We start from the raw sequence: 15,000 nt of genomic DNA, 5'->3' as shown, positions 1-15,000 counted from the left end.
GACAACTTGCTGCCGATGCGGGAAAAGATACCTTTTGGCTCCCAAAATCTCCCACCCCCCACCGACAAAAAAATGAAGAAACGAGGGTGTGCCTTGTAAGAGGCACTGCCACTGGGTCAGTTTGATGCTGGCAATCACTCACTAGCCAAATCAAATAGTTCTGTGGCGGCAGACTTAGGGAACAGTGATATCAAGCCTTAATCATGCACTGCCATTTAGGGGTCTCCCATTGGCTTTGCAGGGGCTGAGCAGCAGGTTAAAGGTTATGGCTATTAGTATTTTATCCAGGATATCCAGGTGAGGCCTGTGAAGGGACTGGTACAGAACTAGCCCTCTGACCTCACACACACACACACACACACACACACTCATCTCATGCTGTTAGCGTCCTCCATCTGTCTGAGTCAGATCCCACAAGAACCACACACCACCAGAACCACACACCACCAGAACCACACACCACCAGAACCACACACCACCAGAACCACACACCACAAGAACCACACACCACACGAACCACACACCCCAAGAGCCACACACCACAAGAACCACACACCCCAAGAACCACACACCACAAGAACCACACACCACCAGAACCACACACCACCAGAACCACACACCACCAGAACCACACACCACCACGCAGAGCTTTAACGCTTTGGTCACAACCATCATCACTGGAGACAAGACATACGTACGCTCAAGGTTGTCTTCATACATACAGTCTCAACCTCTGTAGATCTCAATCTGAGACTTAATCTGCATGCCCGTCCCCATCTGGAGAGTTTGGTGCCACATGATTAGAATGCAAGAGTACAGACGTGATCTGGTCTGCAGCTGGCACCTCTTGATCTCGTGTGCAGCTGGGACCTCTTGCTCCACGGCCATCAGTACATCTGAAGTTTGGTGTCAACCCAGCTTCATTGCACACGCACATTTAACCCTGCACTTTTCTATCTTTAACTTTTATCAACCAATAGATGCATCATCTTGACACTTCACTCCTAAACAAAATCCTCCTCTGTCCCATACCTCCTCACAGTCGTGTCAGTGATGACATGTCCCCACACAACAGGAAACATTAAATCCCATAGGTGCAGAGCTTTACTTTCACTATTATATACAGAACCCACAGCAGCGGATCATCACGCAGTCCTCCTCTCCCCAGACCCAGGGCATGGTTCTGCTGCCCTACTGGCCCGGATGAGTCAGGGCTGTTTTCAGGGAAAGTCGCATAGGCATTAACTTCCCAGGTCATTTCCCACCACAATGCCTTTGTATCCCCTTTGTACAGATCTATGGTATACCCATGGGTTATATGCATATGCGGGCATTTACCGGTTGACCCTGGGAGTCATTTGGTTGGAACGGCTGCCGATCTGGGTTCATAGATTTGTTCTAAGGGTCGCTACAACCAGGAACTAAAATAAAGCTCTGAGACAAATAACAGAGCTAATCATGTCATCTCTTGGGATAAGGTTTGTTTAACGTTTAACCTATAAAACGCAATAGCACAAACGCAAAAAGGATGCAACACAGATGTATGTGAAAATGTCATTATTCAGGCGGAATTGCTTCCCTTTGGCATTCACAAAAATGGCCTCTTCATAAAGTTCATCCTCTCCTGGAGCAGTCGCCATTTGCAGCTTCTGATTATCAAGAGCCGTTTTCGATATGAGTACCTTATTTGCACACACACATTCTCACTAGTCAGCAGATCCATAACTGCGTCCAGATCACAACAGACAAAATGCCACCACACATGCCTGCGCAACACACACACACACACACACTGCTTTAAAGTTTTGTAGTTGTTTATCAGTGAAGAAATGTGGAAAGTACTTTGGGCAAAAAAAGACTGTAGGTCACTGGCATAGTCTATAAGTGATCATCGCCAGGTGACGTTTTACTTTTATCGGCTGTCAAAATGAATAACTTAATAACTTTAATAATATATTAAAGTGGCTTAAGGGAGTCGCTAGTAGGAGTCATTGAGTATCTGCGTCATGTTTGTGTAAACTAGAGCATGAAAAGTCGTTAAAGGCATACCGTTGCTTATTCCATAGCTGCAGTCTGGAGACGCGTGGCACAGCTCGCCTCGCCCCGGATGTCTGGAGTCGGGGCGCATCCCTGCTCCGCCGCCGCCGCCGCCGCCACCGATCCTCCGCTGGCTGCCAAGAGATGCTGCTGCCGTACCGCTGCCTGCTGATGCTGAGGTAGTTGTCGCGACGCTGCTGCTGCTGGGCCTGTTTTCGCAGGGAAAACGATATGATGTCTGGGGCAGCTGATGCTGCTGATGCTGTTGGCTGCTGCTGATTGTGACTGTGGCTGGTTGAAACTGCAGGCGCTGCTGCTGTTGTTGTAAATACTGATTATGGTGATTGAAAGACGTGTGGGGATGCTGCCCTCCGCCGTCTCCGAGATGCGGGATATCCACCATTGTGGGTCTGTCATACCTCGCCTTGCCAGCCGCCCGCTTGTTCGGGAACGTCTTGAGCGCGCTGTATAGACTGCGTTGCTGGCGGCAGATCTTAGTAGCCGAGAGACCGTCGTCTGCCGGCAGAATTTCCTCTTCCATCGCCGCGCAAGTTGTCAGTTGGCTAAATGACTTCTGCCTCTCCAGTCGCGGATGTCGCTTCGCCTGCGGTGAGTGTCAATGACGATTATCAGGTGCCTCCCCACCCCCTATGTCTTGGTGTCTAGCCTAGTGTCTCAAACACTTCCAACTCAATCGCAAACACTCGGAGGGTGGGCGCATGTACTGACATGGCACTGAACCAATCCCCTGATAGAAGCGTCACGTTTTGATTAGTCTACTAGCATACGAACACAGTAGGGACCTTGACGTCCCGTTTGCACCTTGTGTGTGTGTGTGTGTGTGTGTGTGTGTGTGAGTGTGTGTGTGTGGGAGAGAGAGAGAGTAAATGGGAAAGTAAAAAAACTCTAAGTGATCCCCATGATGATTGCAATATAGGCTCAAATTAATAGTTAGCAAAAACAACATGAAGCACTTAAAGAAAGTTTTTTTCTCCTAGTTTCCTTATCCTGGGAAAAGTGAAATTATAAACTGTAGGATAATTGCATTATTGCAGACTATATGTTATTATTATTATTATTATTATTATTAATAATACAAATAATTATACATAAATAAATAAAAAATAGAAGAAGAAAAGGAATGTTACATTATATAAAATATTATTTGATAAGTGCAGATCTACAGGCTGGACATCTTTTGTATTTACATTACTCAACACAAATTAAAATGCAGTTGTCCTGTATGGAATGAACCCACCACAAGATGGCGGTAGATCATCATCAAGCAGCATAAAGTTTCGTAGTTTTACAGCAGGACTTTCCGGTTGAAACCACAATTAACAGGTTTACTGTCATAACATCTCAATAGCAGACAGTACCACCAAATTAACGGAATACCGGAAGTATTGGACAAGGAGGTAATTTGTCCTGTCTGTAAAAAAACAGTGAACCTACAGAGCGTCAAGTCAAACACTCAAGCCAAGAAAAGCCAATGATAAACCTAAATAGATGGACAATTAATAGACGTTCAGAAAATGGTGTTTGGCAACAGGTGTTTTTATTTTGTATTATTTTAATTATTTTGAGTTTGAGTTACTAACACAGTACGTATCGTTAGTCTTGACTTTACCTTCTACGTATTTCATTTAAATTGGTTTATCTAAGCTTATCACATTTTTTTTTTGCCTCGTCAGCATAAAGTGCGCAGACCCTAAAGGTTGGTCGATGAATAGGCGCCAAAATATCGCGGAGGCTCTGACTGGTTTGTGAATGACCATGGGACACCACAAGGCGAGAGCAAAGACATGAATGCGCACGTCTGCTTAGCAAGTTGCGTGCGCGTCAACGGATGAGCTCACAAAAAGCAACAGGTTTGAAATGAGGTTGCGGTCGGTCAGATGCTCGAGGTACGGCACCAGTGACAGGACATAGGCGCTCTCGCTTGTGGATTCGGATCGCTACGCGTTATTCACAACTTTTGACAGAGGACTTGGAAATTCCCATGTTTTGAAAAGTTTTGGGGCACTTCGGTAGGGTCTCATTTGATATTAGAGAGCGCAGTAGACATTTCGAGAGAACCAAACAAGGTCCAGATGTCAGCAACTGGTTGATATTCTGCTAAAGGATCACAGAATCAGCATTTTTTTCATTTTCTAAATTGTCAGAGTTTGCTGCTGTGCTTCATTTTGAGATTTGGGAGAGTTTGTGAAAGCTCTGTCTCGGATAATTATGACAGCAATGATTCATCAACGCTTTTGTAGTTTAAATGATCGTCTTCATGATGGTAATTAAAGCAAACATATTTTTGTGGATTCAATGACCAGGCTGCAGCAACGCATTTGCGAGTCTCATTAGCCACAATCAATCGGGTGAAATAAAAAGCGTGCCTTCCAGTTGGAGCGTTTACGGGCGAACGACGGCACATCGCCGGCATGGTGCGCCTCATCAACTGCCTTTTTCTGGGCTACTTGACATGGAACCTCCGGATATCGGATGCCCAGGGAGAGTATTGCCACGGCTGGCTGGACGGCCATGCAAATTACCACGAAGGCTTTCAATGTCCAGAGGACTTCGACACGATGGACGCGACCGTCTGCTGTGGGACCTGCTCCCTTCGGTACTGCTGCGCTGCCGTGGACGCGCGGCTGGACCAGGGGAGTTGCACGAATGACAGGGAAGTGGAGAACACCGAATTTGCAGCCCGTAAGATACTTTAAACACTTTTTAAATATTTGTTTTAATATCTGCAGCACTGTGTAAATAGGGAATATACAGCCGCGGAAAAAATTAAGAGACCACTTCAAAATTATCAGCTTCTCTGGTTTTACTATTTATTGGTATGTGTTAAAGCAAAATGTACATTTTAGTTTTATTCTATAACCTACTGGCAACATTCCTACCAAATTTCAAATAAAAATATTGTCATTTAGATCATTTATTTGCAGAAAAATGACAATTGGTCAAAATAGCAAAAAAGATGCAGTGTCTTCAGATCTCGAATAATGCAAAGAAAACAAGCTCATATTCATTTTAAAGCTACACAATACTAATGCTTTAACTTAGGAAGAGTTCAGAAATCAATATTTGGTGGAATAACCTTGATTTAAAATCACAACTTTCATGTGTCTTGGCATGCTCTCCACCAGTCTTTCACATTGCCGTTGGGTGACTTTATGCTACTCCTGGTGCAAGAATTCAAGCAGCTCGGCTTCTTTTCATGGCTTGTGACCATCCATCTTCCTCTTGATCACATTTCAGAGTTTTTTTTATGGGATTTAGGTCTCGAAATTGGGCTGGCCATGACAGGGTCCTGATCTGGTGATACTCCATCCACACCTTTACTGGCCTGGCTATGTGGCATGGAGCATTGCCCTGCTGGAAAAAACACTTCTCAGAGTTGGGGAACATTGTCAGAGCAAAAGGAAGCAAGTTTTTCTTCCGGGACAACGTTGTACTTTGCCTGGCTGAGGTTTGTAAAAGACCATAAGGATTGAACCAAAGCCGACTGGAGGGTCTCCTAGTTCGTCTTCTCTGATGAGTCCAATTTCACAGTAGGTTCAAGACTCTGTGGCTTGTAGGCCTCTCCAGGTCTCCGTCTAACCATCAGACGACCATGTGTTGGGCAAAGCTGAAAATTGGACTCATTAGAGAAGACGAACTAGGAGACCCTCCAGTCCGCTTTGGTTCAATCCTTATGGTCTTTTACAAACCTCAGCCAGGCAAAGTACAACGTTGTCCCGGAAGAAAAACTTGCTTCCTTTTGCTCTGACAATGTTCCCCAACTCTGAGAAGTGTTTTTTCCAGCAGGGCAATGCTCCATGCCACACAGCCAGGCCAGTAAAGGTGTGGATGGAGTATCACCAGATCAGGACCCTGTCATGGCCAGCCCAATTTCGAGACCTGAATCCCATAAAAAAAACTCTAAAATGTGATCAAGAGGAAGTTGGATGGTCACAAGCCATGAAAAGAAGCCGAGCTGCTTGAATTCTTGCACCAGGAGTAGCATAAAGTCACCCAACGGCAATGTGAAAGACTGGTGGAGAGCATGCCAAGACACATGAAAGTTGTGATTTTAAATCAAGGTTATTCCACCAAATATTGATTTCTGAACTCTTCCTAAGTTAAAGCATTAGTATTGTGTAGCTTAAAAATGAATATGAGCTTGTTTTCTTTGCATTATTCGAGATCTGAAGACACTGCATCTTTTTTGCTATTTTGACCAATTGTCATTTTTCTGCAAATAAATGATCTAAATGACAATATTTTTATTTGAAATTTGGTAGGAATGTTGCCAGTAGGTTATAGAATAAAACTAAAATGTACATTTTACTTTAACACATACCAATAAATAGTAAAACCAGAGAAGCTGATAATTTTGAAGTGGTCTCTTAATTTTTTCCGCGGCTGTATGTGGTGAACTGGAGGTTCAAATCTAGAGCACAATTCGAGTTGTATGTAGGCCTAATCGGTGACCACAGGTCAGTCAACTACAACCATGAATCTTGGGTGGAACTCTGAGACTTCACGCAAGCGTGAACACAAAACTGAGGTGATGCAAACCGCAAACAGACTTACATGTAAAGTGGTGAATTTTCCAAAACTTGACATCTATGTCAGTGTCAGTGTTGAAATATTCCATGTAGCCTAGTGATAACAATGGGGTAGAACATTGGTCTTGTAATCTATCATTGAAAACATCATAATCAATTAATCTGGTGTTTTATACACCATGGATCAATGACGTTAACACATTTTCAACATTACTCAAATTAAGCATACCGGTATATTCACACACGAGTTTGTTTATGAACTTAAAGGCATTTATAAGCAAATAGGCAATCATAATAACAGTCATTCATTTCATATTATTTGTTTTTAACTGTGTATGTTTATTCAAAGTATAGGCAGATCATTATGAAGTACAGGAAATACAATTTGAATAAGGTTTGTTTTCATAATGCATATTTGAAGTTCCCAAAGCCTGAGAAACAGCCTATAACACTGAGCATTAATCCAGTTACCTGCGTTCTTCAAACTATATGCCTAACCGTAACATGTTAACTTTCACATCAATGTGAACATTAATATATTATTCATGAACCGCGATAAAATAAACGCATTTGAACAAAGTAAAAAAACTTTTCAACTTAAGAGGACCGGCCTTGTTTTCTGCAAAAGAGCCTGTGGAGTAATCTTGTTTTTCTCTAAACGTCCCGATTATAGCGGCTCACATTTCCTGCGTGTAGTGTAGCTGTTATGTGAGCTATGCAGCATTTATTTCAACAAGGGAGAGGTTGTCTGCATTATCAGTTGAACACAAGAAAATACGCTGAAGATGTGATTGCTTCACCTGGGGACTGTGGCCACACATGTGAAATCTGTTTTATTAGTAGCCTACACAATGCACTGAGAGGGAGAAACACAACGTTTACGTTCAGGGTTACACTAAAAATGCAAAAAAGCCTAAGCAAGAATTTTCGCAGAGGTTTATTTTAGGGAGACACTTGCAAGTAACATAGAGTAGGCTATTTAATAACCTAATAATTACTATTCCGGCAAAATTCAAAAATAATTTGCCTTGATGGCATTCAGTTCCCTCTAAGGCAATGCTATGCATGTATCTTATTTCGTGTTAGAGCTAGAACACAATTGATCAAGCGGATAACCTGCTATCTGTCAAAGTCAGCCCATGACCTCGCGTATATTTTTCTTGTTTGAAGGAAATAAATGAAAATAAATCAATTTGCACCGATTTCCCCTTGATCTGCACAAATCCCAGTTCGGAGGTGTAATCTGACCTGTCATCTGGCGCTTGTGTATTTTTCTTTGGTCCAAATTACCTCCGATCGCTTCGACAAAATGACCAAACGAAAATAGAGAAGTGTGGCCTACTGTTGAGGAAGCTTGATAAATGTGTCTTTGGTAGGTACCACTGAAAACCTATGTATATATTTTAAGTTCTACTGTTTATGACATTATATGTATCTGCAAATCGGAGTAACTCATCTACTGGGCGGCTGTTTTGAATGTGCTTTGCATAGCCCTGCCCCGGGACAGCAAAACCCGCTGAACCCACGAGTAATCGGAATCTTGACCATAAACATTTCCCGCGGCTGTGGAAGAAAACTGTTTGTTTTCTGTGGTAAATACTGTTGAAATTTGACACCCAATGTGCCTCCCTGTCTCAGGAGTCAGGACGTCCCCACAGTCCTTACTCTTTTTTATTTTTAAAAAGTGAATCTAAAACCAAACAGATAAAATAACAAACCCAAAGTCTAAATCTATAAAAGTATAGTTTCATTCAACGTTTTGATATTATTTGGAATCTTTGCCCGTTTTTACAGTTGTATATTTAATAACTAATTCTATGATAATCAGAATTCTCCTTAAAACAGGACATATAATGCATTTAGCTGTAGCTAACTTACAGACCAGTCACTGGTGATCGTGTGCTGTAGTGCCATTCTGAGGTGAAGGCATTTTGTTCTGACTTGTTGTGTGTCTGTCCTCCCCTAGAGCCGATCTACGTGCCCTTCCTGATGGTGGGCTCCATCTTTGTGGCGTTCGTGGTGGTGGGCTCGCTGGTGGCCGTGTACTGTTGCACCTGCCTGCGGCCCAAGCAGCCCACCCAGCAGCCCATCCGCTTCTCGCTGCGCAGCTGCCAGGGCGAAACCATCCCCATGATCCTGACCACGGCGCCACCCAGCCTGCGCACGCCCTCGCGCCAGTCCAGCACGGCCACCACCAGCTCCAGCTCGGCCGGCGGCACCGGGACTGGCAGCAGCTCGCTGCGCCGCTTCTCTCTGGGCCGCTCCGACGGCCTGCAGGCACCCATGCAGATGCAGATGGCGATGCCCATGCAGGCGTCACAAGCGCAGCTCCTGTTGTCCTCCGGCCCGGCCGCTCTCTCCTCCTCATCCTCCTGCTCTTCCTCGGCTGCTCCTCTTCCGCCTCTACCGTCCCAGCCGGCGCTGCCGCCCCCTCCGCCGCCCCCCTACAGCTCCCCCGCGGCGTGTCTGCATGGCGGCCTGTCTCATCAGCATGGGCCTCCTCCTCCTCCTCCCCCTCACTCCCACCATCACTCCCACGCCCACGCCCACGCCCACGCCCACCCCCACCCCTCGCTGCAGCTCCATCAGCACCATGCCTCTCAGGGCTCCGGGTTCCTGCTGCCCCAGCAGTACTTCTTCCCCCTGCAGACGGAGCCCTTCACCGGGCCCAAGGGCTTCGCCGACTTCAGCCAGAGCTGACTGGTCCTGGACACCCTCTGAACCCCCCGAGAGTGTGTGTGTATGCCAGTCAAGAGTGTGTATGCCAGTCAAGAGTGTGTGTGCCAGTCAAGAGTGTGTGTGCCAGTCAAGAGTGTGTATGCCAGTCAAGAGTGTGTATGCCAGTCAAGAGTGTGTGTGCCAGTCTGTGTGAGTGAGTGTGTGTGTGTGTGTGTGTGGGTGGGGAAGGGGGGTGCAATGCATGGAAGCTCGCACCCTTGATTGTAGAATCACACCAGGAGCAGCTTTGGTCTGGGAGCACGTGTGTGCCTTTGCAGCGATTACATGGGAACCTTCAGGGACGTGCTGAAGGGAGAGAGAGAGAGAGAGAGAGAGACAGAGAGAGAGACTACTGCCTGGGAGAGGAGAGAGAGAGAGAGACTACTGCCTGGGAGAGGAGAGAGAGAGAGAGACTGCTGAAGAGAGAGAGAGAGACTACTGCCTGGGAGAGGAGAGAGAGAGAGAGAGAGACTACTGCCTGGGAGAGAGAGAGAGAGACTGCTGCCTCAGAGAGAGAGAGACTACTGCCTGGGAGAGGAGAGAGCATCTAACCCAGCTGTGAAGGCTCTCCTGTAGAGTCTAATCCAGGGACACTGGTCCCCATCAGATGAAGGGGACTCATTGTGCACCAAGCCAGCTATGGATTTATATTTGAGGTCAAAATATGCACTTTTATACGCAGCCTTTATGTCCTCCTGGTGTTGTCACACTAACTGCCACCATATCATGACACGTGTCATTGCATATGCTGTGGATTTTTTTTTGTTCGAACAGACAACTGACTGCAAATTCCCACATTCAGGACTGAAAAGACAACAGTTGGCAGTTTGTTTTAGAGACTTATGTTATCGTCCAATGGCATTAAAAAGGAAACTACCAGGGATAAAAAAAAAGAGTATTTTGACAATCTCAAGGCCCCTCTAAGAGGGAACAGAATGAACTTTATTTTTGGATGAAATGTCTGAATTATGTTTCTGTGTACTGGCACAGGGAAGCTGGACCAGAGATGTCCTTTCACTATAATACACACACATCCATTTCTTCAGGGCTAAAATGTCAAATAAATAGATGATTCACATTTTTAAGAGATGTAATTGTATCTGATGTCAATTCTGAAAAAGTAAAATAACCTTTTCTAGGATTAACAGGTGACACATGAGAACGTATAGTTTGTTTTAAAGAGACCCTCAGTGTTAGGAGACCTGTGTGACTCATTAAGTCTCTATAGGTCAATGCATTCAAAAGAACCCAACTCAGGGTAAAGAGCCCGATTCATCACAACCAGGTCCACAGTATCACGATCAGAACCAGGTCCACAGTATCACGATCAGAAGCAGGTCCACAGTATCACGATCAGAAGCAGGTCCACAGTATCACGATCAGAACCTGGTCCACAGTATCACGATGTCCCACAGAAGTACAGAGGAGGCAGCGTCAGGACATCAGTCAGCGTCAGGACATCAGTCAGCGTCAGGACATCAGTCAGTGTCAGGACATCAGTCAGCGTCAGGACTTCAGTCAGCGTCAGGACTTCAGTCAGCGTCAGTGATCTTTATATAATATTCCTTTATTGTCCGAACTGACTGATAGAACTGATTTGGATCTGCTAGACCACGGCCACTTGATTTGATTTAACATGGACCCCCCCACCCCCAACCTTATTAGTTGAACAACTCAACCCTCAAACCACCTCGGTAACAAGACTCACTTCACTGTCTTATGTACAATGTTTCGATATTAGAAATAAAATGAATATTAAAACATTTATGTCTGTTTTTCTAGCCAGCATTCCAATGTTTAACTACATTTCAAGAAAAGTCACACACAATCTAGAATATGTTTAAATTGGAGAAAGAGCAATCATCAGTCTTTCTTAGTGTACACCTTCATGGATTCAACTCACTTTTGAGGACAGTCTCTATGGTACTAGACTCCCTTAAAAATAACACTTACAATATGCAGTGATGATGGACACACATAGGAGACAACATGGCCAAGCCCTCAGACGGCCAGAGAGCCGACCTCAGTGAGGGGAGGTCAGCCAATGTCCAGTGAAATAATAAACACAGCTCAAGCTAATCGGAATGATGCCATCTGCCTGTCGAGTGTATCAGCACACACACACACACACACACACACACACACAACGTGTATCAGCACACGGATGTTTTCACAACATCTCTCCCTGCCTCTTCCTGTTTGGATATTCAGAGTTTTTTCACATGTCCTGTTTAGTTCAACAAACACACACACACACACACACACACAAAATACACTCGAAGGCACTCACACACAAATACACACAATGTACACATCGTCATGGGAGAGAGAAAATCAGTTGGCCTCTTAAGGGACTGATTTAAAGGGTGGGGGTGGTGTATGTGTGTGTGTGTGTTTGTGTTTTGGGGGTGAGGATGCTTTTCTGTGGTTCTACATTAAAACACTGCTTTTCAGAAACTGAAACTACAACTAGGGTAAGGGTTAGCGTTACAACTAGGGTTAGCGTGAAGGCGGCTGCATGCTACAGCGTTGGGGGTTAACGGTTGCGCAAAATTTACTCGGTGCAGTTCATGCTCCCAAAGGTTGCGCGTGTTGTCATGAGCCTGCCATTTGCCTGGCAGATACAAAGCTGTTTCCCTAACAGAAAGTCTGAAGCTTGAAGTTCTTTTCAAACCTTTGCTTGGGTAGCACTGTTAAACTGAGCAGACATGCATACTACATTTGAGTAATCTCATCACGTAACATTCGTTTTCTAAAAACAATCACATAGTATTGCATGTTTAACTGTGGTAGAAAATACGTTAGCTTAATGCTAACGTATATGGAAAATCCTATAGACACCGCGCTAGGTATTAGCATCAAGTAATTCACGTTAATGTTTTTGTATGAGCCTGACATTTGCTCTGCAGATAGGTGGGTGATTCTATAATTTAGGGTACATTCCATGTCCACTAATGTTAATGATGATTATTCTATAAAATATCTTCAAACACAATACATTTTATACATTAACTTACTCCATGTAATAACATCATGCAATTTTTGTTTTGCATTTTATGCATTGTTTTGCTAAAAATGTGTCTTAAAGTGCATAAATTCACTAATTCTGCCATGTCCGATTTCCAGTTAGGCAAGTTGATGTGTCAAAAATATTGAGTAAAAACCATTAAAATAAAAAAAACTTGTTATAATTAAGTTGAGAAGTGTTAATACTAAAAGATATTATTATTTAAAAAAACTGACTTTATTATTTAAATATTTTAAATAAGTTATTTGTGTATGTCCACAAAAAGCCTGTCAACTAAGTTACTACGTATATTTCCCGCTGTAACTCAAAAATGGGTTGTCCTTAAACCATTTAACCTGCATCATGTGATGTCATTTTCCTCTGTGGTGGCAATTTTAAACACACCATGTTGAATCTCCTCTAATTTTTTTAAATATTTGATGTAAGACAGCATCGTACCCATGAGTATATTAATTGAGCATCAACTATGTTCGGTACACTGCTGTGGCTCAGAGTTTTTGATCATAAAAATGAAATGATAGTTGAAATTCTAACATGAAGGAGTTTAAGAAAATTACATGTGGTCTTGTAGCCTGTGTCCACCATTTTAGTTATTGGATGAAATAGGGAAATTGTCAACTAAGTGACCCGTCAACTAAGTTACACCTAGTAAGTAAGTAGTACTAAGTAACTTAGTTGACGGGTCACTTAGTTTACAATTTCCATTTTCTGAATTTCATCAGACATTATCACCTAATAATTGTCATTAACAGTCTACATTTTTCAACACACATTATAAACCTGGTTTAACCTTCTCACTGAACAGATATTTAAGTATTATTTCATTTTTTTTAAACATTTCTACTGGTGAAACTGGTGTAACTTAGTTGACAGTCTGAGAGGTAAAAGCATAATTTAAGTTAAAATATATAAAAAACAGTTCATGTAAGCTTTGCAACCAACAGATATGTGTCACTGACAGGTTTAACTAACTCTGGGCTTTGTTTGTTTATTTGAGGAAGAATAAGGTCCATACACTTTTTTTCACCATGAAATGTACCCTAAATTATAGAATCACCCAGATAACAGGTTCCCTAACAGAAAGTCTGAAGCTTGAAGTTCTTTTCAAACCTTTACTTGGGAAGCACTGTAAAACTGAGTAGACATGCAGAATATTTTAGTAACCTCATCTCGTATCATTCGTTGATAGAATGCAGGCTGCGAGGCTCGCGTAAGGGCTTACGTAAAAAATGACGCAAGTCTAGAAAAAGGGGCCGACGCACGCAAGACGTAAGAAGTCGCGCAAGGGTCGCGCAAGGGGCTTGCGCGGCCTCTTGCGCTTGCGCTTACGCTTACGTAAGGAAGCATGAATCAGCCTTAAGCGTTACAACTAGGGTTAGCGTAAGCGTTACAACTCGTTTCCTCTCCTCCATTCGGGACTCGCCACTTCGCTAATCTGGCATTTGCAAAATTGCAGATGAAACTGCAGATGCGTATCACATTTGACCGTCATGCTGGATTTCAACACGACCACATGGAAATTCAATTTCACACCAAAGGCCATTGGTCCAAATCTGTTCAAGTATCTTCCAGCAGGCGAGGCGAACTCCCTAAGGGGAAAGAGGGGTTTGTTACCAAATGAGACATCAGGCTTCAATGTCCATTTTCCAGTTGTAAAGTTTATTTCAGTAGTCCTTCATGGCAGTAGAAGACAGAAACACTTAAAAGTTTTTGCAGTCCCAACATGCTGAACAATCATCAAACAGAGGACGTCAAAGAAAGGAGGAAAAGGGAAAAGATATTCAAATAGAAAAAGTGCATTTTCCTCTTTAAAGTGAGCCGACCCTAGAGAAGGAGAGGATCAAAGCACAGTTGCAACACTTGAAAACTCAACGTGTTTTTTTATTTCCTCCATTCATGCAACCACCAAACAACTTCCACAAATGACAAGTTAAAGAAAAAAAGAAAGAAGAAAGACAAGAAAAAAACAACGGTCCTTAACCATTCACCTCGACTTTCACATCAGTAGTCTGTGACATCAGATGGCGACGGCAACAGAGACGGAACGAAAGCCCATCAAAACAAACAAAGCCTGAAATGTATTTTTTCTGCCGTGCATCCCCGCAAGGAGAGATCAAGACTGTCAAGTTGTCAGTTTGTTTTAAAGAAGAGGTACATCACATGAGAAAGGTTAGAAAGAAAGAGACAGAGAGAGAAAGAAAAAACTGGATACAAACATACAGCCAGATAAATAATAGCAGAACCAAATGGCCAGTTAATACAATTATTCACTACTGGAAGTTAAAAACAAAGCATTGTGCAACATCTGTCAAGCTAGCATTACAGACGACACTCCACAACCAGCCTTAATGGAGACAGGCTGGAAGATAGGGACTAACCACACACACACACACACACACACACACACACACACTCCCAGAGAGTCATGGCCATGCAGCAGTTAACAGTAGTTCATCATTGCACCTGTCGAGTCGTGCGGACAGATGCAAGAGCGAGCAGCATACATTAACACACACACACACACACACACACACACACACACACACACACACACACACTCTTGTAAGCTCAAAAGTAATCCTTCTCTCTTTTGTCAGCATCAACATAACACAATCTCTTCCAATTAACACACTGCACACGCTTACAAAATATACCCATCATACACAG

The 15,000-nt window shown here is 43.5% G+C and overlaps 2 protein-coding genes across 2 annotated transcripts in view; one reads left to right on the top strand and one right to left on the bottom strand.

The window, feature by feature from the left end:
• Positions 1-2,578, bottom strand: part of bend4 (BEN domain containing 4) — a gene marked incomplete at both ends in the record, with an annotated part of 12,358 nt that extends 9,780 nt beyond the window's left edge. Inside the window, one exon of the mRNA XM_080840419.1 lies at positions 2,050-2,578. Coding sequence (XP_080696545.1) covers positions 2,050-2,578 — 529 coding nt within the window. The remainder of the gene's footprint in view (positions 1-2,049) is intronic.
• A 1,891-nt stretch (positions 2,579-4,469) lies between these two features.
• shisa3 (shisa family member 3) lies at positions 4,470-9,287 on the top strand (the record flags this gene model as incomplete). The annotated part of the gene is made up of 2 exons (XM_080841324.1): positions 4,470-4,740; positions 8,554-9,287. 2 exons carry the CDS (start codon positions 4,470-4,472, stop codon positions 9,285-9,287), a joined length of 1,005 nt encoding a protein of 334 aa, XP_080697450.1.
• Between the last annotated feature and the right edge of the window lie 5,713 nt (positions 9,288-15,000).

Source organism: Sprattus sprattus (genome assembly GCF_963457725.1).
Source record: "Sprattus sprattus genome assembly, chromosome: 6".
Classification (NCBI taxonomy): domain Eukaryota; kingdom Metazoa; phylum Chordata; class Actinopteri; order Clupeiformes; family Clupeidae; genus Sprattus; species Sprattus sprattus.
Note: the sequence above shows the minus strand (reverse complement) of the source record. Positions and strands in the feature narration are given on the sequence as shown.